The 21,524-nt window shown below is 34.9% G+C and overlaps 3 protein-coding genes and 1 pseudogene across 3 annotated transcripts; 1 reads left to right on the plus strand and 3 right to left on the minus strand.

Annotated features, from left to right (window-relative positions):
* Positions 1-1,480: 1,480 nt before the first annotated feature.
* On the minus strand, positions 1,481-8,206 carry LOC144850193 (uncharacterized). The gene is made up of 2 exons (XM_078707426.1): positions 7,898-8,206; positions 1,481-4,580 (listed from the first exon to the last, which is right to left on the minus strand). The coding sequence occupies exons 1-2, from the start codon at positions 7,992-7,994 to the stop codon at positions 3,964-3,966; spliced, it is 714 nt and encodes a 237-aa protein (XP_078563552.1). The 5' UTR covers positions 7,995-8,206; the 3' UTR covers positions 1,481-3,963.
* A 910-nt stretch (positions 8,207-9,116) lies between these two features.
* LOC144850415 (neurotrypsin-like) lies at positions 9,117-14,314 on the minus strand. Its single transcript, XM_078707690.1, has 8 exons — positions 14,270-14,314; positions 13,750-13,909; positions 12,799-13,137; positions 12,280-12,618; positions 11,582-11,920; positions 11,238-11,378; positions 10,239-10,562; positions 9,117-9,658 (listed from the first exon to the last, which is right to left on the minus strand). The coding sequence occupies exons 2-8, from the start codon at positions 13,889-13,891 to the stop codon at positions 9,333-9,335; spliced, it is 1,950 nt and encodes a 649-aa protein (XP_078563816.1). The 5' UTR covers positions 13,892-13,909; positions 14,270-14,314; the 3' UTR covers positions 9,117-9,332.
* A 2,123-nt stretch (positions 14,315-16,437) lies between these two features.
* On the plus strand, positions 16,438-21,064 carry LOC144849844 (uncharacterized). The gene is made up of 5 exons (XM_078706928.1): positions 16,438-16,655; positions 16,947-17,033; positions 17,216-17,356; positions 19,300-19,355; positions 20,702-21,064. Exons 1-5 carry the CDS (start codon positions 16,481-16,483, stop codon positions 20,774-20,776), a joined length of 534 nt encoding a protein of 177 aa, XP_078563054.1. The 5' UTR covers positions 16,438-16,480; the 3' UTR covers positions 20,777-21,064.
* On the minus strand, positions 18,397-18,517 carry LOC144851200 (5S ribosomal RNA; annotated as a pseudogene).
* Positions 21,065-21,524: the final 460 nt, after the last annotated feature.

Below are 21,524 nucleotides of genomic sequence, written 5' to 3' on the forward strand. Positions count from 1 at the left end.
CGTGTTAAATTTGTTGATTATCATTGACATTGTTCTTACCTCTGAAAACTACATAATTTGATTTAGTAGTATTCACTGTAAGTTTATTCTAGTATCGAGAATGCTGTCAACGGGTTTAACTGTTATTTCACTTCTGTTTTAATAATTTTAATTTTACAATGACCCCCTACCATGTTCTATAGATATCCCTGTATTGGCTGACATTCAAATAAGTCCAAATGACATAATTAAAACAATATCTTCGTTTTTGTCTAATTCGGGTCCTGTCCCGTATTTAATATCTGCAAAATTACTCAAACCTATATCACATTGCCTATCCTCTTTGGCTGTTTTATCGAACGTCCCTTGATACAGGTACTGCGCCCATTGACTGGAAATGTGTAAGTACAATTTCAGTTCACAAATTAGGAGATAAGGCAGTGATATCCAATTATAGACCAGTTTGATGCGCAAAATATTAGAAAAAAATCATCGTAAATAATAACTTTACGTATACGACTGTGGTTTACTAAACCCTAATCAACATGGTTTTGTCAATCATCTTAATAATGTTACTTATCACTGGTCACAGACATGAGAAAAGAATTTGATAAAATGCCCTTTGACACCTTATTATCTGCATACATAATTACAGTCATACAAATGTTTACCGGCATTAGCCATGTCGTTAATGAAGATTAAAAAAAACAAAGAATGAACCCTTGAGAAACTCCATACTTAATATTTCTGGTCTGAATTCGTACCCTCTACAATCACATTGTTTTCTGTTAGAAAGACAACTTTTAAACCAATCGAGTGTACGATTCCTCTGATACCATAATGACTCATTTTTAATAGTAGAGAGATCTTGAAAAATACCCAGAATGATTTTTTTATTTTCAATTGCCGATGTTATTTTAGTGTGTAACAATGCATGGGTGGTAGCGTGTTTTTGACGAAATATATATTGCGAGTTATTAAGTATGTTGTTATTTGTTAGTTGTTGCTAGATTGAGCTCATCTGGGAAAGTACCAGTCGTATAGAAGGCATTAGGTGTTGCAAGATAAGTAGAAAAGGGTTTGATGAGATGTGCTCCGATTTTATCATGACCAGGTGTTATAATTGGTAAATTTTGAACTTTGACCCCTTATATCTCGAAAACGCTTCCTATCCTGATCCTGATTGATATTCGTAATCTACGGAAAATTCTGGTTTAGAAAAGTTGGATAGCAATGTGTCCCATTTCGGGTGGTGATTCCGCGCCTCCTGCCACCGGACCAGGTCAGAGTTACCCAATGCGTGGATACGTAGTTTGTATATAAAACAAATAAAGAAAATGTCTAAGAATTTAGCCACAAGTCTCGTTACAGTTAAGGTATAGGATTATTTGGTGTTAAGTAACCATAATCGATTTGTTTTTTATCGCTATTCATTCTTTTTAACCCTTTTATTAACTCACTTTGGATCGGCTTAAACAATTAAATGATCAATAGAACAAAAAACAAAACAGAAAATCATGTTTTATTACAAAGTATAATTCACACTCATCTTCCTAAGCATTCTAACGATTGTATATCATCGTTTAAACGATCTTTAGTTTTTATGTTTTTACTATTTTTCATTTTCATTTCAAAAGACATTTATTTTCCTCCATAGCAATACAGTACAAAATAATAAACAAAAATGGTAAGGAATATAAAAAATGAAATAGATGTTTGTTGGATAAAACAACAGAAAAGTGAATTTAAGAAAATTGGCTATGGAGGAAGGCATAATCCCGAGAAGATGAGGAAATCTTGTGCTGGGTATGCCTATGCAAATAAAATGGATAATTGAATAAGAGTGGAAATAAAGAGAAACAAACAAGACAAAAAAACGCACAGAAAAGGAAAAATAAAAAAATAAATTAATTAATTAAAAAAAAATAAATAAAATAAATAAATAAATAAATAAATAAATAAATTGATAAAAAATAGATCAATCAAATTGTAGAATCAGAAAATAAAACTCAAAAACCACAGTAGATCAATGTTCAGCAGCATAAATCAAATTGCGACATTCGATTGTTGTCTTTTTAATACTTTAACATTAGGTGTTGTTTTAATTTTTTGGAAAATAAAGAAATTGAAACAGCATTTGTAATTGGGGGTGGTAAACTGTTCATCATTGATGGACCGGAGTATCTAATACTGTTTTGAAAATAATTGGTGTTGTGGATAGGTATGTGTATATTAGTTCTAGAACGTGTAGGGTAATTGTGAATAGAAAAATTCGGAATAAACATATTGTTTAAATGATTTGGAGAAGTGGAATGCAGGGCGGAGAATACAAATTTGCCTTGTTGCATTATGTTTATATCAATGAGTTTGAGGAGATTAAGTTTGGAAAATAAATGGGAAGAATGGGACCGCGGTGGAGCGCCAGATATAATCCTGATAGCCTTCTTTTGTATAATTTGCAGTTTACTGAGGTTGGATACGTAAGTATTGGCCCAGACAATGTTACAGTAGCTCAAATAGGGAAGAATGAGGGAGCAGTAAAGGGTTCGAAGAATATTAAGGGGTACAAATGAGGATAACCTAGAAATGATACCAACGCTTTTGGAAGTTTTATTCTCTACTTCTTTAATATGATTTTTCCATGTTAGATTGCTGTCCATAACTACACCTAAAAACTTAGCTGATTGAACACAAGGTATATCATGGTTGTCAATGGTAATTCTGTTGGCTGATAAGTCAATAGATTTTAATAGTTGTGGGGTCCCAAAGAGGATGAAGCTACATTTTTTATGATTAAGAGAAAGTTTATTAGCTGCAAAATATTGGGACAAATTTATCAAATTGGAGTTGACTGTATTGAATAAGGATTGGACATTTTTGTTAGAATAAAGAACAGTAGTGTCGTCAGCATAAAGGAAAAAATTAAGGAGCTTTGAAGAGAAGTGAATATCATTGATGTATAGAATAAATAAGAGGGGGCCAAGTAGAGATCCTTGAGGGACGCCGCATGTGATAGGACTAAAAGTGGATATGGAGTGAGAGTATTTGGTACATTGGGCACGATTGGAGAGGTAACTATTTAAGAGATTAATTGCAGATCCACGGATTCCATAGTGAGATAATTTGTGTAGAAGAATACTGTGGTCAATAGTATCAAAAGCCTTGGAAAGGTCTATGAAAATGCCGATTGCAAGATGGCGGTTTTCGAAAGCGTCTATAATTTTATTTGTCAGGTCGATGAGAGCCATTGACGTGTTGTGTCCCTTTCTGAAACCGTATTGTCTGTTGAAAAGTATGTTGAATTTGGTAATAAATGAAAATATTCGGTCATAAATTACTCTTTCCAGGGCTTTTGAAAAAATGGATAGAATGGAGATGGGTCGATAATTAGAAAGATCAGATTTTGGACCAGATTTGTAAATAGGGGTAACGCGCGCTAGCTTCATCCTCTCTGGGAACACACCGCTGGATAAAGCAAGATTAAAAATATGACACAGGGGAAGGGAAATCAGGTCAGCAATGTATTTAATGGCCTTGGTATGAAAGTCATCAATACCTGGAGATTTATTATTTTCAAAAGAAGTTATTATTTTGACTATTTCAGACTCATCAACTGGGTTAAGAAATATTGAATTTGGATTTGGATTCGGTAAGAATTCTTTGAATGATTTGGTAACACGGGGAATTTGGTATATCAATTTATTTATTTTTGTCGTCATCGTTTTTTCTTAATAGAAATGATTATTATTATTGTATTATATCATAAAGTTAACACGATTATTAAATGGGAAATCTCCTATGATTAGATCAATCGACATTTATTAATATTTGTCAATTGTACAATCTTAAAACTATACCTATTATATACTACGTGACAAAAAAAACAATAAACAAATACAGCATCCTCAAAACTGTCAATATTCTATTCAGGTTGTTGCTTAGATTGTCGTAATTATTATTTAATATCAAAAGACTAACACAATTTCAGTAAAACAAATCAATGTCATGGCCGTCTTTACATAATGGATTGTCATTCGTTGATGGTCCTCCTGGGTAACGGCTACTTTCACTTAGCAAAGACTTCTTTCTAGTTTTTCTTAGTATGTTAGATTCCCTGCTGTGTACTGATGCTGTCACACTACCTGTTCTAGGCCGGAAACCATTTTGGTTTGCATTAGATGTAGGCCTATAATCATCTTCAGAATTTTCAACGACAAAAACGGTCTTTTCTAATTTCCTGGTAACCTTGCTGTTTACTTTATTCAACTGGTGGCTGGTGATGTCAGACCATGGAGCGCACTTCTGTGACGTAGGTGATAGTTCAGATATAGATTCTCTAGCAGCGGAGACTGCGAATCCATATCTAATCTTTTTAGACTCTGCATCGACCATTACTGGTTTGATTGTCGACTCCTGACGCTGTGGACTGTACGCGTATCGCTTTTTACAACAGGAATAACATATAAAAAATAGTACGCATACTAGGATCAGAAGTACGAATATAACAGCTGCAGCAACCAAGAGTACTAGTCTGTCTGTTGAAAGGTCCTCAAACCAGGCTACAATTTTGTTTCTATCATCTTGTGTAGTAGTTGGTGTATCTGAAATATAGAATAAACTTTTATTTATAAAATTTGAATACATTACCAATTTTAAATGTGTAAATATGTGTCACCAATGCATTTGAATTGCACTGGTTTTACTTCTATAAAAAGAAGAGAAACAAAACAGACTCAGTAATGACATTACATCTCTCATCATGTCATCATGTTAATATTGATATTGATTTATCTTTTTATTTCAATTCATGCAAATAAATAATAAAGTAAGATTGTAAAGGAAGATGACAACTTCAGAGTAACCAGAAAGGCTTTTGCAATAGTGGCGCCCTAAATATATCATATGAAATGTTATTATGTCTAGACAATAATTTGTGACGTGAACTACCGTAACACCAGATGTGACGGTGACTGCAGCTTAAGTGAATAATATGCCTATTTTCATTCTATAAGATTAATGATCCCTAAGAACTACCCTCTACTATATATTGTACACTCATTCTGTTCATGCAGATATGTTTTAGTCGATAGCTGTGTGGTTTAGTCACATCCACGGTAACTTTGACACTTTTCCATTTATTATATGAAATACGGTACTTTTAACGAAATCTGCATTTCCATTGTCAATTGTCTTTTATGATAACCCATTGATCCGTTCATCTCTAGTAATCACCAAAATTGTTCAAAATATTTTCTCGCGATGTCAGAGGTTACGCTTTACATCGGTAAAACCTTTTGAATAAGTTGGCAGCAATTCTCATTTGTTGATGCATTGTTTAATTTCTCTCTATCCAATAATAAGGTAATGTTCTTGGCAAGAAAATCATACAATAGAACCTTAGCATCGACTATATGCCTAAAAGCTTTATTTTTTGTGTAGAATTTCTATTGAGGCATGTTTATTTTGATTTGGTCTATTTACTCTGCCTACATTAGCTGCTTGATTTGAATTTCTTCGAATAAAATGTAATCAATTAGTTCTTGTTAGGTTAGCCCTTTCGAAAGAGTTGTGTGATCACATTTTGTAGAACTAGATTGATCAGTAGTCCTTTTAAAAATAATATACAGTATTCAGTTTATTCGACATTCCCGAGCTAAGGTGACGTTAAAATTGAATATGCATTATACACATGCCCACGTGATAGGCCTACACACTCTAGCCACCAGACACCCCAAAACGCTACACCTGGTTAACAGGCCTACAAAATGACAATACGATATAATTTCATACCTAATTGTTTCTGTCGTGTGATTGTTTAGTTGAATGTTTTTCGGTTCTTTGAACTACTTTCAAAAGAAATAATCAATATAGTGGGGGTCGTGGGTGGGGAAGCATCAACTATATTTACAATGTTTTTCCGGTGGGAAAATCAATATTAGAAGTAAATATTAAGTAAATATATTACATGTGGGTATGCTTTTATCGTACACTCGAGGAGGCTTAGCGCTAATGCTGATTTTACGAATGAAACAGACTTAACAAATGTTGTTTTCAATATTTTTTTTCATTGACTCATCACTCATGTGGACACTCGATCCAATCGGGCCACCATTATGCCACCACTGAATATATTATTAATTTCAATTTTTGAAAATCCTAATACACAATGTGTACGTTCGAATGGCCATTGTCTTTTTTTTTAAATCACAGATTTTCTTAATTGTCAGGCCGTTATTATTTTCATATCAATTGAAGCATCACACTAACAATAGGCAACCTTTCAAGTAGATGGAAGCTTTACATCAAACGATTATGTTTGTGCAACAGACTTGTTTTGCTACTCAACTAACCATATTAGGCAATACATTATAATGAACCCAAACTGAAAGATCGCATGAAAGTATTACGAATTGACTATTTTCACCTTTGGCAAATTCTTTACAAAATAGTACTGTACATACATTACAACGTAAAAAAATGCTTGATCATGGAATTGATGAAAAAGAAGGATAAGTAAGTTAAACAGGAATGAACTTATCTTAATTTATAAACAGCAATTTTAAAATCTAAAAATAGAAGTGTTTAAAGTATTTAAGTTACTAAAATACCTATATACACTCTTATCTGTACTGTGATACCACAAGACTATAGTTATAGTATGTTTTCTTTCGTTTGTTACATATTATCCGAAAATTTTTAAAATAATCATTATAAAAGTAAACCCTAAGGGATATACATATATGTGGCTATAGGTTCAAATGAAATTTGTAGTATGAACCGTATTCAAGATTTACCATTGTCAGATATAATAGACAGTAACTGTAGATTATACGGTATACCTTAAGTAAACTTTACAAGTATTGATATACTGTATGCACTTATAACAAAAGGAATTCACAATCCTACTGTATTGATTTACACTGTACACAGTGCCGTAACTAGGATTTTGGGAGAGCTCACATTTAGATCTAAATAAGAACTCACCAAAAATGATCTTGTAGGCCTACCCATTTATTCATATGGTTTACCAGCACCATCACCTCCCTTTGCCTCTCGGAGATATATCAAGTTATACCCCTTACTCGCAGTATCTCATTTTTTTAAAGTTTAAATTCCTCGGAAAATATAAATTGAATTCCTTCACAACTTTTTTGATGTAACTTTAAGAGTAGTCATATAAGTGTATGAGCGGTGTGGCCAAGCTGTTAAGACAGTGGAACCGTAATACCTTGCCATGTTAACATCGGTAAGGGTTCGAGCCTCACTCGCTCCGTGGTTCTGGTGGTAGAACGAGTCTTCTCGGATAAGGACTATAAACCGTAGGCCAGTGTACACATCTGGCTCATGTGCACTTTAAAGAACCTTGTAGGGGGTTACCCCGGTGTACTAGTATACACACAGCCACTGTCACTCATCAAGAGGGCTCCTTGATTGTCAGCATACGCTGTTTAGACTTTAGGGTCACCCTCTAAAAATAAGGTGTAATAACAAAAAATAAAAATGTCCCGGACTAAGTAAGTAAGTAAAGAAAGGTAGTTTGCAACATAAAGAAGTTAATGTTTTTAATTATACACCATTTTCATCGACGAAACATAAACCATGGAGGTATACCTCCCTGCATAAACGGTACAATTTCCTTTATGGTTCTTATTATTTATTGCTTTATTATGTGACCAACATGTATAGGTCCTACACACAACTTAAAAGTTATAAGGTGTTCTACTGTAGAATAATCTTTCAATGCAACTTTACAGGCTAAACCCCATTTAAATGGTTGAATGAACAACAAACAAAGATTGAATTGAAACCATAACGGTAGGCTAAATAACAACACAAGCGTTTTAATACAGCCTAGCCTACTGTGTAGATGTAGAAGAATCCATTCGTTATACTTTTTACTTAGTTTAAAACGACTTACCTAAGGTTGCATTGAATTGCTGGCCTTTGCAGAAACTTAATGTTATTACTAAGACAAAATATCGATTATAGTTCATCTTCTTGAGATACACATACATTTACTTGAAAAAAATAATGGCGATACACACATACATTATTTGAACATAATGAAGACACTTCTAACATAGACTCTATCTGAAGTTATATAACATTCATTATTGTTGGTAATTCAGGTTAAAAATCAAACGTGATCAACAAATCTTCAAAAAACTATCTGATGGTCTGCCACTTTGTTGTCCCATTACTCATCAATTGTGTAATGTCAGAGTGATTGTATTCCAAACCCATGGATTAACAGTTGACTGCGTTTGTGTTGTGACGTATCAAAGTGTATTATTACGCCATTTTATCTGGGTTTCTCTTTGTATTGCCCATGATGTTTTTTCAACCAACTAAATGTCAATGTTAGATTGAATACCATTGCTATTCTTCAGTTCGAATACAAGTTCATACGTACTGGTATACAAGTTAGAAAATTCAAACAAATTAATTTTCAGCACAATAGAACACTCAACACAGTACTTCTTACATTTTCGACATATAACCATGGGAAGCTCTTCCCCTGATTTAACGCATGTCCTCATCAGAAAACAGTATATAATTGTTCTGATGAGGACATCTTTTACACAGTTCAAGGTACCATGTTGAATTTTCTTGTTTGAATTTTCTAACTTACTATCCCTCATATAAACGCTTTTATGTTTGTATAATAACTACAGTATCATTCGATAGCGCTACAATGTAGGCCTACGCCTAGACGCAACAGAGTGTATCTTCACATTGCCATCGACGGTAAATAACAAGATATAATCTGGGAACCTAAACTCTATATGTTTGTAATAATAGTGCAATGATGTGAATAGTATGTAGTTGATATTGAATGCGACTTAACAAACAAAACATCAATACCGATAACGAGTAAAAGAGGTTCGAACAATTAAGGCAGAACTCTTTCACATTTCAATTTAGTAATGTTGATTGTGTGTGCAAACTTTATAGGCCTACTTTAATGGGTTATCCTGAATTTGTTTCCAACTGTTTGGCTGTTTTATGTTATGTTAGGTCAAAAATAAATGAAAGTGACCGGAATACACAGCATAAGCTTAATTGGCAAACATCTTTTACTGTATACTGTTCAACATAAGACTCCAAGTCCAATTTTAAGCTAAACTTAGGCCTACTATGTCTAACTCAGTAATATTTTTAATGGACAAATAATTGAAATCACCAACAAAATGTAGTCGTTTTGTCAAAACTCACTGTGCCATAAATAAATCTACAATACTAATAATAAACTATTTTGACAACATAGATTTACTCTTTTAATATTCTGTATAGATTATAAACAATGTAATTAATTGGAAATAGTGTCAGCACACGGTGTGTTTAATAATAATTTAAGAAACTGGTAAAGAGATTTTTGGTGCGTTGGTCGTTGAAGCACCATCCGTTGACATTGGAACTTGATAAACGGCTGGTCCTGGAATACCGGTATCAAAATAAGCAGGTGGCTGCGGTTGTGCCACATGTGAGCCTGCTTGAGGTGGCATGTGCGGGCCTACGTGTGCCTGAGGTGGTAAGTGTGCGGTTACTTGTAGCTGAGGTGCGACGACGGCGGCTCTACGTGCCCGGATGTGCTTGTATTTACAGTAAGAGATGATACTTGTAAGAAGGGATACGACTACACACACAATAACAATAAGTATACCACCATTGAAAGGACCTATTTGAAAGAAATTATGAAATTATATGATACGATTATGAAACGTTATAATTCAGTGGTTCAAATCAAAAGCAACAACTTGCATTCTGGGCAGGGTAGTTTTAGGACCTATTTTACGACTGAGACAAAATATTTTAAAGGGATTGTTGTCTTACACAAACGAAGAGTTTAATACGGGGGCATAACATGAAATATACAGGGTGGTGACGTTATGCATGGCCATCATGGCCTGTAACTTTTGACCATATCATCACGTCTTCGGCCATTATTATTATAAACATCTACAGTCACGCAGTAAAATACTGTTCATTACCGATCAGATAAAGGTTAATAGTTAAGTTGTATCTTGGCTAGTTTATTGTAGCATGGTAGTACAGTAGTAACACCTATCTTCCAACACGTGCAGCGCCCAAGCACGCATTTTATCACCTATGCATTCATCAACTTGGTTGTCAGGATGTGGTCTGACTGATGTCATCTTGTTGCGGATAGGAAACCAACCAGCATGATATATTTACACCAAAATGGTTCTCGGAGTGGTGGGAAAAGGATAGTCACAAAATAACTTAAAATACATTACTGTAGTAATGATTGTAGTAGCACTCGACGGCGATGTCCTCGCTGTGACTACAATCATGGTTGCCAAATCCAGAATGGTAACACTCGGCAAGGTTACTCTCATAACCATTGCATTCCACCCCATCCAGTAAAATAGTAGAGTGCTCGTTGCCATGGCTTGTGTAGTAATAATGAGCACCAGAGTAGCCCAGTTGCCGGCAGACGATCTCCGAGTTAGTCATACTCCAACCATCATCGCACACAGTAGCCCATTCACCGTTGTAATAAACTTCTACTCTACCGCTCTCAGCAGAATATCCATCTGCAAGTCTGATATCAAGATACGCTGATGACAACAAAATACATAAGGTTTAGTTTCTCGCTTAATCTAGTTCCAATAATATGAGTCCACTTATGAATTACAAAGTTAACTTAAGTTAAATTATCAAAGCAACAATCATGATTAAATTTGTGATTGTATTGCCACGATCAGAAATTGGACAGAAGGTTAAAAAGATCTTGACAATGCATGGATGGATGGATAACTATAGTGGGATGTAAGAAAGGAAGGATTCAAATGAAAAACAGAGAAAAAAGTGAACTGACATAATTTCGTGTTTACCGTCACATGACCGATTTCGATTTGAAACGATCAACGACCAAACTACGTCACGTTAATTGTGCATTTTTTTCGTTGATGCAAGCTTCCGATTTTGCGACGACATCACTTTATGATTTCATTGCGCTACTTAATTTCCATGCGTTGGGTTGGTTTTGGAATGAACTCGTCTGTTTAACGCATATGTGCGCATCATATACTATGGTCATTTCAAGAAATCAAAATCGATGTTACAGAACCGACGATTTTGAAAAATGACGTAATGCATAATTTACATAATCTAGGTCGTCACAAATCGAAGCTCTCTATATTAATCCAACTGATTGTTACCGTAGGCCTATTGCTTCTTTCAACAAAAACATAGGCCTATAATTTAAAACTCTTTTTGACCAGCCTACTCACTTGAATGATAGGAGGTTGGCTGATCGCATGCATGACCTTCTAAACCTGATGGACATATGCAGACATATAAACCGTCCCAGGGATCATGGTCAACGCAAACTCCACCATTTTGGCAATCTGAATTATTACAATCGGCTTCATCTGTAGATAGAAGAAAAAATGTTAAATATCATTTATTTACACAAAAAATGCTATTTTTATGAAAATTAGAATATTAGTTGCTTTATTTTTCAATTACTGGTCACATAGTCAAAAGGCTAAAGTGCAATTTAAAGTAACGGTCGGGAAGTTTAGGAGATAGAGGAAAAATGTTATGTTAGTCCTTATATAGTAGAAGAAGTTACCTTGTGCCCAACTCGGAAGGGTTGCAATTACACACTTTATATTTGCTGCCCTCATCGACGTGCACTCTGTCGTGAACCAGTTATTATCACATTCCATTATCGTGTACTCATCACCATGACAATAATTGATGCTAAACATCTCTGTACCAGAAGAGATCCATTCTGTAGGTTCTAAAACACTCTCGACACCTATGTACCCCATTTCACGGCATGCAATATTAGCCTCCGTCCAACCAATGTTATCACTGCACACAGGACGTTCTTCATTTGATATATGTATTTGAAGATTTCCTTCATCAGCTCCTGGTCCACCAAATAAAGCAGGAATGTAGTGCAATGCTAAACGATATGTAAATAATAAAAGCGTATTATTTAATTATTGAGGAGCAACTTTTTAAAGTCAAATCAATCGAGCACAGCCATGAGTGTATGTAATATCTGTGAACACTTTGAGTTTGGCGCGTTAAAGATTTTGAAAGCATGTATAGTAGTCTAAGTTACACTTGATGCAAACGTGTAATCGCTGTATTTTGAAATGCACTTCGTTGAAACGAATGTATACATCAAGCAGTATTTGATTACCACTTTTCGCTGAGGTGGTGTTTGTTATAGGCCCTACCATAGAACTATTAAACATAGATGCTTCTTTCAATCAATTAACAAAAATACCACCATATTACAAGAATATAAATTCTTACCATCGGCAGTATATACGCCTGTACAAGACACCCATGCTCCCTCTGAAGACACGCAGTTATGAACGAAAAATCCTGAATGACTGCAGACGCTGATACCGCGCTCGAAGCCATGACATCCAATGTCATCCAATAAAAAATCGTTATTATTGTATCCTGTATGACGATTGGTTTCATAGTTACTTACGTCAGCATACCCTAACTGATTGCAGACTAATTGAGCGTCAACTGACTCGAAAGAGTCGTCACAAACTGGATACCACGTCCCTTGGTACTGCAATTCGACGATGCCACCATCGGTTGGATCGTCACCCATGTTGTTTCGTACACGCACATCTAGAACTAAACAGCACAACAACTATTAAAATATGTCTTTGCAAATAGTGTAGGAGTTTAATACTTTAATGACTTTAAAGGAGTCTAAGCCATTGCACTATTCATCGTCGCCAAACCAACTCGGGAATCAAGTATTATAGTACTGAAAGTGCATACATTTTATCTATTTTATTCAGATGTACTCACTTATCTCTGACAAGTCTGCGCTGCAATACAATTTCACAGCATCATCCATGTCATAGCAAGAACCTCCATTGTCAGATGGGCAGTCCTCTAGTCTATCTTCATGACCTGTACACATACGTCCAGGCGAGCTTCGAACGTTATAGAAACGACTTTGGACACTGGGTCCTAAGTGTACATATGGGTGAAGCGCCAGAGGTGCAGAAAATCCAAGCTGGTGACAAGCCACAGCGGCATTACCTAAAGTCCAGTGGTCCGAACAAAACCATTGCCATTCACTGTCCGTCTTGATCTGAAGAACTCCTTGGTTGGAATGGAGGGAGCCAATGACTCTTATGTCACCTACCATAAAAACAATATGTCGATACATTAGACAAGCCCCAATGTCGTCACTTTGAATACATTCATCAGAATTAAATCATAATTATTATTCACATCACCATTATCACAATCAACATTTATATCATCATCATTACAAATAAACTGCAGTTTAACAAAGAACGTAAAATGCAATAAAGTAAAGCCAAACAAAATTTAAAAATAACAAAAACAAACATGTGCAACTGAACAACTGAATAATAACAAAAAAAAAGAAACTCAAAATGTTACTTATAGTTTTTAAAGAAATGAATAAGATGATATTGGCAATCTACAAGCTACAGTATTGCATCCGCTTTTTTTGGTCATGTCAGGTGTAATTTTAGTTTCGTTATGTTAATATCTCCTAATTTGGTCCCTATAGCATAATATATGGTCGCTAAAACTTGTATATCTATAGATATCTGGCCCCGTTCTGCTTCTATATTTATCATTATCATCACTGCAGCATTTTCAGAATTGGATGTTATTGTTTTTTTTCACTGGCTGCGCCTTGATTTTATGTTGCATGCGATTTTTGCTGAATTCAAATGTAATGATTTGGCCTAATGACGTTCACACTGAGACTGTAGCTACCTGTTATCGGGATCGAGTAGTTGCTTCCGATGATAAAAGAAAGCAATGCTACAGCATAAAATAATGTTCGCTCAGCTTTGAAACCCATCAGGTTCACATTGAGTGGTGTTACTAATGAGAACATGTGTAGCAACGATGCCATTGTTGTCAGACCACTAACCTGTAGATACAATGAAAATAATGTAATTGAGATCAAGTAAAGTGTTTTTACATTTGTTAGTACTACTGTAAGCATCCACTACGTGGAATGACGTTAATATTGTGTGTACCAACAATTTTTATTTGACCTTGACGCAAATTCGTTCTTTCTTATACCGAGCTGCACCCACCCACCCGCCCACCAAGTTGAAAGAGAGTGTGACCCTAATTAATTACCTTAGTCTAATTGTAATAGTCTCTGAATAAAGCGGAACAGACGGACAGACAGAAACGCAGAGATTAGGGGAATTATAGTCAGATTAAACAAATGCGGTACAATCAAAGAAAACTGTTCATTAACTATTACAAATGAAATACATACCAGCAGTAGAACTTCTGGACTACTTTGTTTTATCTAACGATGTCAATGTGTACTGTTTACCGCCGATCAACACTAAATTCCTAGGAGACTATAACCGTACTCACGCGCTTGTTGTGACGACGCGCACGGCGCATGTTGCCATAGTTTCGCGCACTGTAGAAGATGAAAGAGGGCGCTATATAAAAAATCATATCCAGTAGAGTCATAATTATGGCTCTGATCATATCCATCTTAAGTCATGAATAGTTAGGACGATAAAATCGACGATAAATATAAAATTTAAACATACAGTTTTCTTACATAAAACAGCAACAAAATATAGAAAAAGTTTCATTCTAGAGAATTATAGGATAAGCATATGCTGTCTTTGATAAAAAAAAATATTATTTATAAAATATAACCGAACAATAAAATCGTTAATTATTGTCTCTTGCTAATCATGACGTCATTTTATTTGACGTTTGACATATATAATATTTTCATCAAAGGCAACATAAATTGTTGGCTTATAGTTCTAGGATAACACTTTTCAAATTTCTTTTGTTTTAGGAGGTAAAAATAATGTAAGTTTATCTATTTATCGTCGATCGTTATATATGTAAATGGGCCTTTTGGGCAAAGGCCTACTATTATTTACATAACTTGTTCAAAGGGTATACACAATTAATAATATCAATATTATTTTTAAGATTAGTGTAAAACAATGTCACAGTGACACAGTGTTTCGTATGCAACCACGAGTAAGTTAATTTCTACCAGTGGAGGAGGCTAGGGGGAGGGCGGTATGCATGGGTCAGACCCAGAGCCATATATAATTATATATAAAGAGTTGCGACTTTGAATGGATTAGAAGCCATGTTTGTGTCCAACTATTCCTATGTAGAGTATGGAGGTGAGTCTTTTGTTTTATTGATGTATAACATTCAAATGGCTTTAACTATCGAATTTAATATCAAAACAATCAATTTGTTTAGAGGTTTTTGTTAAAATAAAAAAAAAAATTATAAAGTTACTGCGAACATGATTTTAAACAACAAAAGTAGCTTTAGGCCTAATCCATCGCATTTCGGAACGGCTCTGGCTGATGTGCACTCCATGCACGTTCAACAGCGATTCATAGTAATGCCTTGCGTTATTATCTTAACAAAAACCTGATTCTCTGATGGCCTACAACCTTATGCCAATGATTTCTACGGTATCGTATTTCAGCAATAAAAGCACCATATCATGCACCCTTTCTATTGTTACCGCAACAAATACAACAACTGAATTACAATAGAAGTTGTCAAAGCCAGTGGTGTGTTCGTTTGGGGAAATTCCCACTAAAACCTGCATATATATTGTATTTTTAACGACGTATGTAGGCGTGCCTACTAAAACGAAGTACCGTTTTCGTTAAGACAATCAAACAATTTAAACACTTTATTTACAAAATCTCATAACTCATACTGTCTTTCAGTGGATATGACGCAACGCAAACAGCACTATTTTAATGGCAGTCATTTAGAAATACAATATGGCCGCCATATTAGAAAATATTATTACCATCGAATATATTTTGTCCAGTTTTATTGATATTGTAGTACCATGTTCTAGAACTTTCTTAGCATCTTCATGATGTGATTGCATAACTAAAACATCCTCCTCGAACACATCCTATAACTTGTGGATGCATGTTTTAAGATTCAACAACTTCTGTAAGAAATCTGGCCTCTTCGACACTGTACAAAGTACATTAATTGTCTTGCATTTTTCTGTATCACAAAATAAGGGGCGAGCCAACAATTCAAGACATATATTAGTCACTGGGTGATACATGAAGAATCTAATGTGTATTGTGAGATTTACCATTTATAGTACATACATATGCAACACGATCATTCACGTTTCTTAATGCTTATACTTCGGTAAATTCAGTTATAGTCAGCTGTGTGATATTCCATCCGGTAATTTGTAATCTCTCCTATTCATTTGTCAGTACCGGGGAAATATCCCCCGAAAAAAAAACGAATTAACTACAAACGGAAAGGGAAATTAAATATACTCTTTTTTATTGTTGAAAAATGTATTGTTGTTGCGTTTACACAGTCAACTGCTATTTTGTTTTTATCAGTGAAGCGTTTCAAAGTAGTACATCGCTTTATATACTGTTTTACACGCCACTCGGTATACCACTACCCCACCAGGAAGAGCCTGAGTATCTCGGCCATAATGTTCAAAGCATACACAGTGTTGTTTTTTCTCGCGTTTTGTGTAGTATATTCAAAACAATTAGGACTGTGTGAACCCCTTGCAATGAAACCTATGTCTACTAAAGATGTAAAGAACATCTTTGAAAAATCGGGACACAAGAAAGTTAACGGAAGTCTAATCATGAATACATGTCGTAAGTATATTCGCCAAAAACACTGTCTAATTATATAATGCATAAAGTAGTTACATTTATCGTTTTACTTTGTGTAATTCTTTCATAAACAATCAATCACTTATTGGTTCACTCTATAAATATTCCATCCTACATTGGATGTAAGTGAAATTCAATCTTTGTTTTTTAAGTTGACGTTTTTGGTTTGATAGCTTTTTTTACACACAACTAATAGAAACAATCTTCAGTCTACTGAAGGTAGTTAAACTGTAATTGATTTGTCATCCAAATTACCTTTCTGCATTTTTGCAGATGGCTCGGGATTTTATTATACATATAAACCTGAAAAACTGACATCATATACTGGTTCGATTGACATAGAGATGGCGTTTCAAGCACGTAAGTATAGATTGTAACATGATCGATGATCTTATTTTTTCCCTTGCAGCTTAATACTTAATTGGCACCTCGTCCTTATACTGGCTACAGTTCTTATAAAATGATTTTTTAATGTATCTTCCAATTTAACTTATCAGGAAATAACTCTTCAACTATGTAATGCTCCACTTATTCATTTAAAGTTGCATACATTGATGGTGGATCTGGTAACGGTACTGTTCAATTTTACAATGATAATCAACCGTGGTCATTTAACTTTAATTTCGGAGTCAGCTGTTCCACAATCAATTACAAGCCATGTCCACTACCCGTGAAAAAGGATGGTAAGTTACTACTTGGTACCTATACAGAGCTTTAAGTAGGCCTATTAACTACAATCAATTACGGAAATCAAAATAATAATAATTTCTTGAAATAAATAGTTTTCGGGTGGCTTCTATGCATGCGGCTTTTGGCCGTAATGGAAGTCTCCCTGGTCCTTTTGTATATTTTTTGCTTTGTATTTTTGTTTTATTTATGGATCAAAATAAACTGATTTGTGACTTGTGTTGTGTTGTTGTGACTTGTGAAATGGCGAAGCGCGATAACGTCAATACAGTCATAAATGTTCTTCTCTCAATCTCCTCTAATCTGACTTATTATAAATGGAGTAAATTTTAAAATTAATAAATTGCACTATTTTAGTTACTGTATGCAAAATCAATACAAACCATTTCATACTTTCTGTAGAAAGTGCGAAGTTGATCCAGAAGAATCACACTCGGGGCGCACACTATGTGGAATTTTAGGCCAGAGTGCAAACAGTGAAACACATTATAATACCTGGGTTGTTCAGCGACCAGGGTATTTTTTTTCAGCGTCAATGTCAAAACAGTATACTTCTGTATCCCCAGTCTTTGTGTTGCCACCACTTATTTTAAAGGTACTTTTATGCCTTACAATAACCTGGATGTATCCTCTTTCTCGCCGCTGTCACCAACTAGATCGACCATGTGTGAGACATCGTCAAAGCTACGCGAGGTAAAAGGTAAAAGGTAAAGGTATTTATATTTGTCCTCAAGCTTAACTGGAAACTGAGGAAATTCGGATTAGGCCCTCCACAAACCCACGGCAGCCAGCAGTGCAGCGCCTACCAGATCAGCACACCGGGAGACGATCCCCTACTCTTTTCGAATAGTGTACCAAGTTCTTTAACGTGCACTGTTAAGTACACGGGACTAACGGCTTTACATCCCATCCAAAGGATGAGGCAATGAGAGTAAAGCATCTTGCCTAAGGATGCAATTAGTATGGTACAGATAACCTCGAATTCATGCCTATCAACATGCTAGTCCGGTATTACCATTACACCATCACTCTCCAGTATATACAGCACCCGCCACGATTTCTAGACGGTCTCCCATCCAGAACGCAACCGGGCCCAACGTTGCTTAACTTCGGTGATCTGACGAGAACCGGTGTTTCAACGCAGTATGGCCGTACATAATCCATTGCCGTAGCTTAAAATCCAATGACTGCAACTCAGATCATGCTCTTGTGAGATTCAAGCTTAATATTTCACCAAAGAGATATCACACTGCCACAGCAAAGCATGTTCATACAATTGATGTGGCTTCTACAAATAAACAACCAATTTTGTTTAAGTTTCAAGACCTTTTTATTGGTCACGTTCAACAACTAGGCCTAGTAGTTCAGTAGCTGCTTAATCTCGGTTTCGGTTAGCATTTACAGATATAGCTCTTAGTGCATTTGGACGGGTAGGCCAACACGTAAAGCAACTAGATTGGGTTACTGAAAATGCTTAAACATTAACTTTTAATGCGAAACGTAGAGCAAGAGAAAAGGTCGAACGCCAGTTCTGCAAAAGCTGATTACCAGAGGCAGCAAATAGCAGGTTCAAGAAATGCCGCTGAATTAATCTCAGTGATCGAATACAGCTAGGATACCGGTTATGTGCGTGGCCTTTTGTTGGCGCGGCATTAGAGAAGCAATTGGTCCTTTTCCAAAGAAAAGATCCCTACTTCTATTATATCTAATGATTAATGCGTTGATAGAGTTTCCGACAAGTAAAGCCGTTACAATTAACGGTAGTATTACCGTGTAAATGCAGGGTTGTACTGAATCAAAGTAATATAAACATGAGTTTGGCGCGGCACTGTAAAACGAGTTTGGGAACCGGTTTGCTATGTTTTTTATTGTGCTGGAATTTATCTTAATAATCCGATAGCAAAATATACAAACTAGTATTAATAATATTTTTTTTCAGATTGGTTTTATTGGAAGACAAGGTGCAGTATTACAGGATATTCAATAACCTACATGGTAGCACATTTTTATTAATTTTATGCTTTGTTTAATGGTGAGCTTTCGTATCGGGACCTTAAACGAAAAGTAATTTATACAAAAGATCATTATGTGTATAAGCCCACGTTCCATTCATTATTACGATTGTATTTGGCCGATTTAACGTTCGGTCGGTCTGAGAACAAGACGGAGTAAATTTATGACGTCATTTTGAAATACATAGATGGTATGAGGCCAAGTTTTTTTAATTTTTAGTTTTTGTAAATTTAACTAAAACACCATAATTGTATGTATATTATAGTATGTATAGACTGTGAATTTATTTTGATTCTTTTTAAAAATTAAAAAAAGAGAAACATCCTCGTAACCCCTCTTTGACACTTTGATTAGGTGTTTTTATATGCTTTCGGACTTTGCTACCCCAAGACATAGACCGGCTAACTAATAATAATATAACATGCCTGTTGTCTCTCATGCCTAGGATAAGGCTTACCGTCGTCGCTTGTATGGAACGCATTTAATAACAGGACGGAAGACTATTTACACAACCATTACCCTTTCGTCAGAGTCCTTCGTCAAAGTCCCGAAGCGAAAGCTCACTAATAACTTAATTTTATACAATTTATTTTGCATCATTATATTTAATTCTATGTGTATTTAAGAAAAGAGTTGAACAAAAATTGATACATTGTGAGAATGAGAGAAAGTCGCTCCAACCGAGATTCGAATCCGTAACCATGGTGCTTGATGTCCTAAACAATTAGGTCACATGGGATTTCTGGTATTGTTCAAACTCGATTGGATAGCGATTTGCGGCGGAATTGAGCAACACTAGTCCTTGTCCGCACGCGCATCAAAGGCCGTGTTTCCGCAGCCATAACAAAATTATCGGTTTTTTAACCAATCAGATAATTAATTAAAAAAATAAATTGCGCATGGTCAGACATCGAACAACCAAGCGCCCAATCACAACGCAACGATTTGTCCTTCAGGTCAAAGTTAAACAATTATCGCATTTATCCGATAATTATCCGATTTGAATGAGATAATTATCGGTTAAATTTTCTCGAGTGGAATCGGGTTTTTACAGGAAGGTTATCGATTAATTATTGGTTAATTTTTATCGGTTAATTTTGGACAGCGGAAACACGGCCAGAGATCAAATTTATACACCTTCGTATTTCAGTATATTAATTCACGAAGCGTGATCTCCGATGAGAAAAAATAAAAAAAATAAAAAATGTAAATATAGGCCTGAATCAACAAATAATATTAAATAAATAATAATCCGCCTAGTTAATTAATTTGAATGTTTTTATTATTGAAATAAGTAAGTGTTCATATAAATGTACTTATCTTTACAGAATACATCAGCCAAGGCTCAGATATTTAACTACGCCGACGAACTTGTTGTTTGTTTACAAGCCCGGGTCGTATAAGTTGTTTAAATGCAGATGATAACATAACAAGTATATAAATATAATAGTTGATTGCTTTGTGATAATTAAAAAACGATAGAAATTTTCAATAATTTTAAATTATAGGCACATGTTACTGTATGTGTTATGTTGTGAATTAATAATTACCAGAATAATATATATTTGTTGTTAAAAGTTTATACATTCTCTTTTTTAATCAACCCATTTGTTGAACACTTTCAATTTAAAATATGATAGGTTTTATGAAAACCATACATAATTTACACCAGACCAGACGATACAAAATGTTAACATTTATGCATTTATTTGTCTCAAAATAGAAAAACATCAAGGTAATGTAAATAAATACTGTTTCAACTATTGTTTAAAAAAATGTTTCTTTTGTTTTTAGCTGTCTATACAAATCTACCCATGCTTATGTCTGATTTCGCTTGCATGTGCCACATGGTAAGACGGTGTATATTTGTTAATTCCTTTAATAGTATTATTATTTTTTTGTTTGTTAAAAGTTAAATAGGCCTAATATTATACATTCTCAATTGTTTTCTACTTCAAAGCCAATTCTCTCTGGTCTACGATGTAGGCCTTAATAGTATATAATATATTATAGTATGTCAGTCTGTTCGCCGCAGTATGCAACCTTCCTATTTTTACCATAATAAATGTAACAATGAATTACAATATGAAAGAAATTGACAAAGCCTGTTGTTATTTTTCGTAGGTTTGGGGAAATTCCAAACTGAAAAAA

Source organism: Antedon bifida, chromosome 8 (genome assembly GCF_963402885.1).
Source record: "Antedon bifida chromosome 8, ecAntBifi1.1, whole genome shotgun sequence".
Lineage (NCBI taxonomy): Eukaryota > Metazoa > Echinodermata > Crinoidea > Comatulida > Antedonidae > Antedon > Antedon bifida.

Bases quoted from the DNA above. Each gene is read 5' to 3' on its own strand.
- LOC144850193 (XM_078707426.1), bottom strand. From the start codon at position 7,994: ATGTATGTGTATCTCAAGAAGATGAACTATAATCGATATTTTGTCTTA. The intron at 4,581-7,897 runs GTAAGTCGTTTT...TCTATATTTCAG, and splicing joins GCAATTCAATGCAACCTTAG to ATACACCAACTACTACACAA.
- LOC144850415 (XM_078707690.1), bottom strand. From the start codon at position 13,891: ATGGCATCGTTGCTACACATGTTCTCATTAGTAACACCACTCAATGTG. The intron at 13,138-13,749 runs GTAGCTACAGTC...TTTTTATGGTAG, and splicing joins CTACTCGATCCCGATAACAG to GTGACATAAGAGTCATTGGC. The intron at 9,659-10,238 runs GTAATGTATTTT...TCTTTCAAATAG, and splicing joins CTACTACAATCATTACTACA to GTCCTTTCAATGGTGGTATA.
- LOC144849844 (XM_078706928.1), top strand. From the start codon at position 16,481: ATGTTCAAAGCATACACAGTGTTGTTTTTTCTCGCGTTTTGTGTAGTA. The intron at 17,034-17,215 runs GTAAGTATAGAT...ATTCATTTAAAG, and splicing joins AGAGATGGCGTTTCAAGCAC to TTGCATACATTGATGGTGGA. The intron at 17,357-19,299 runs GTAAGTTACTAC...ATTTTTTTTCAG, and splicing joins ACTACCCGTGAAAAAGGATG to ATTGGTTTTATTGGAAGACA.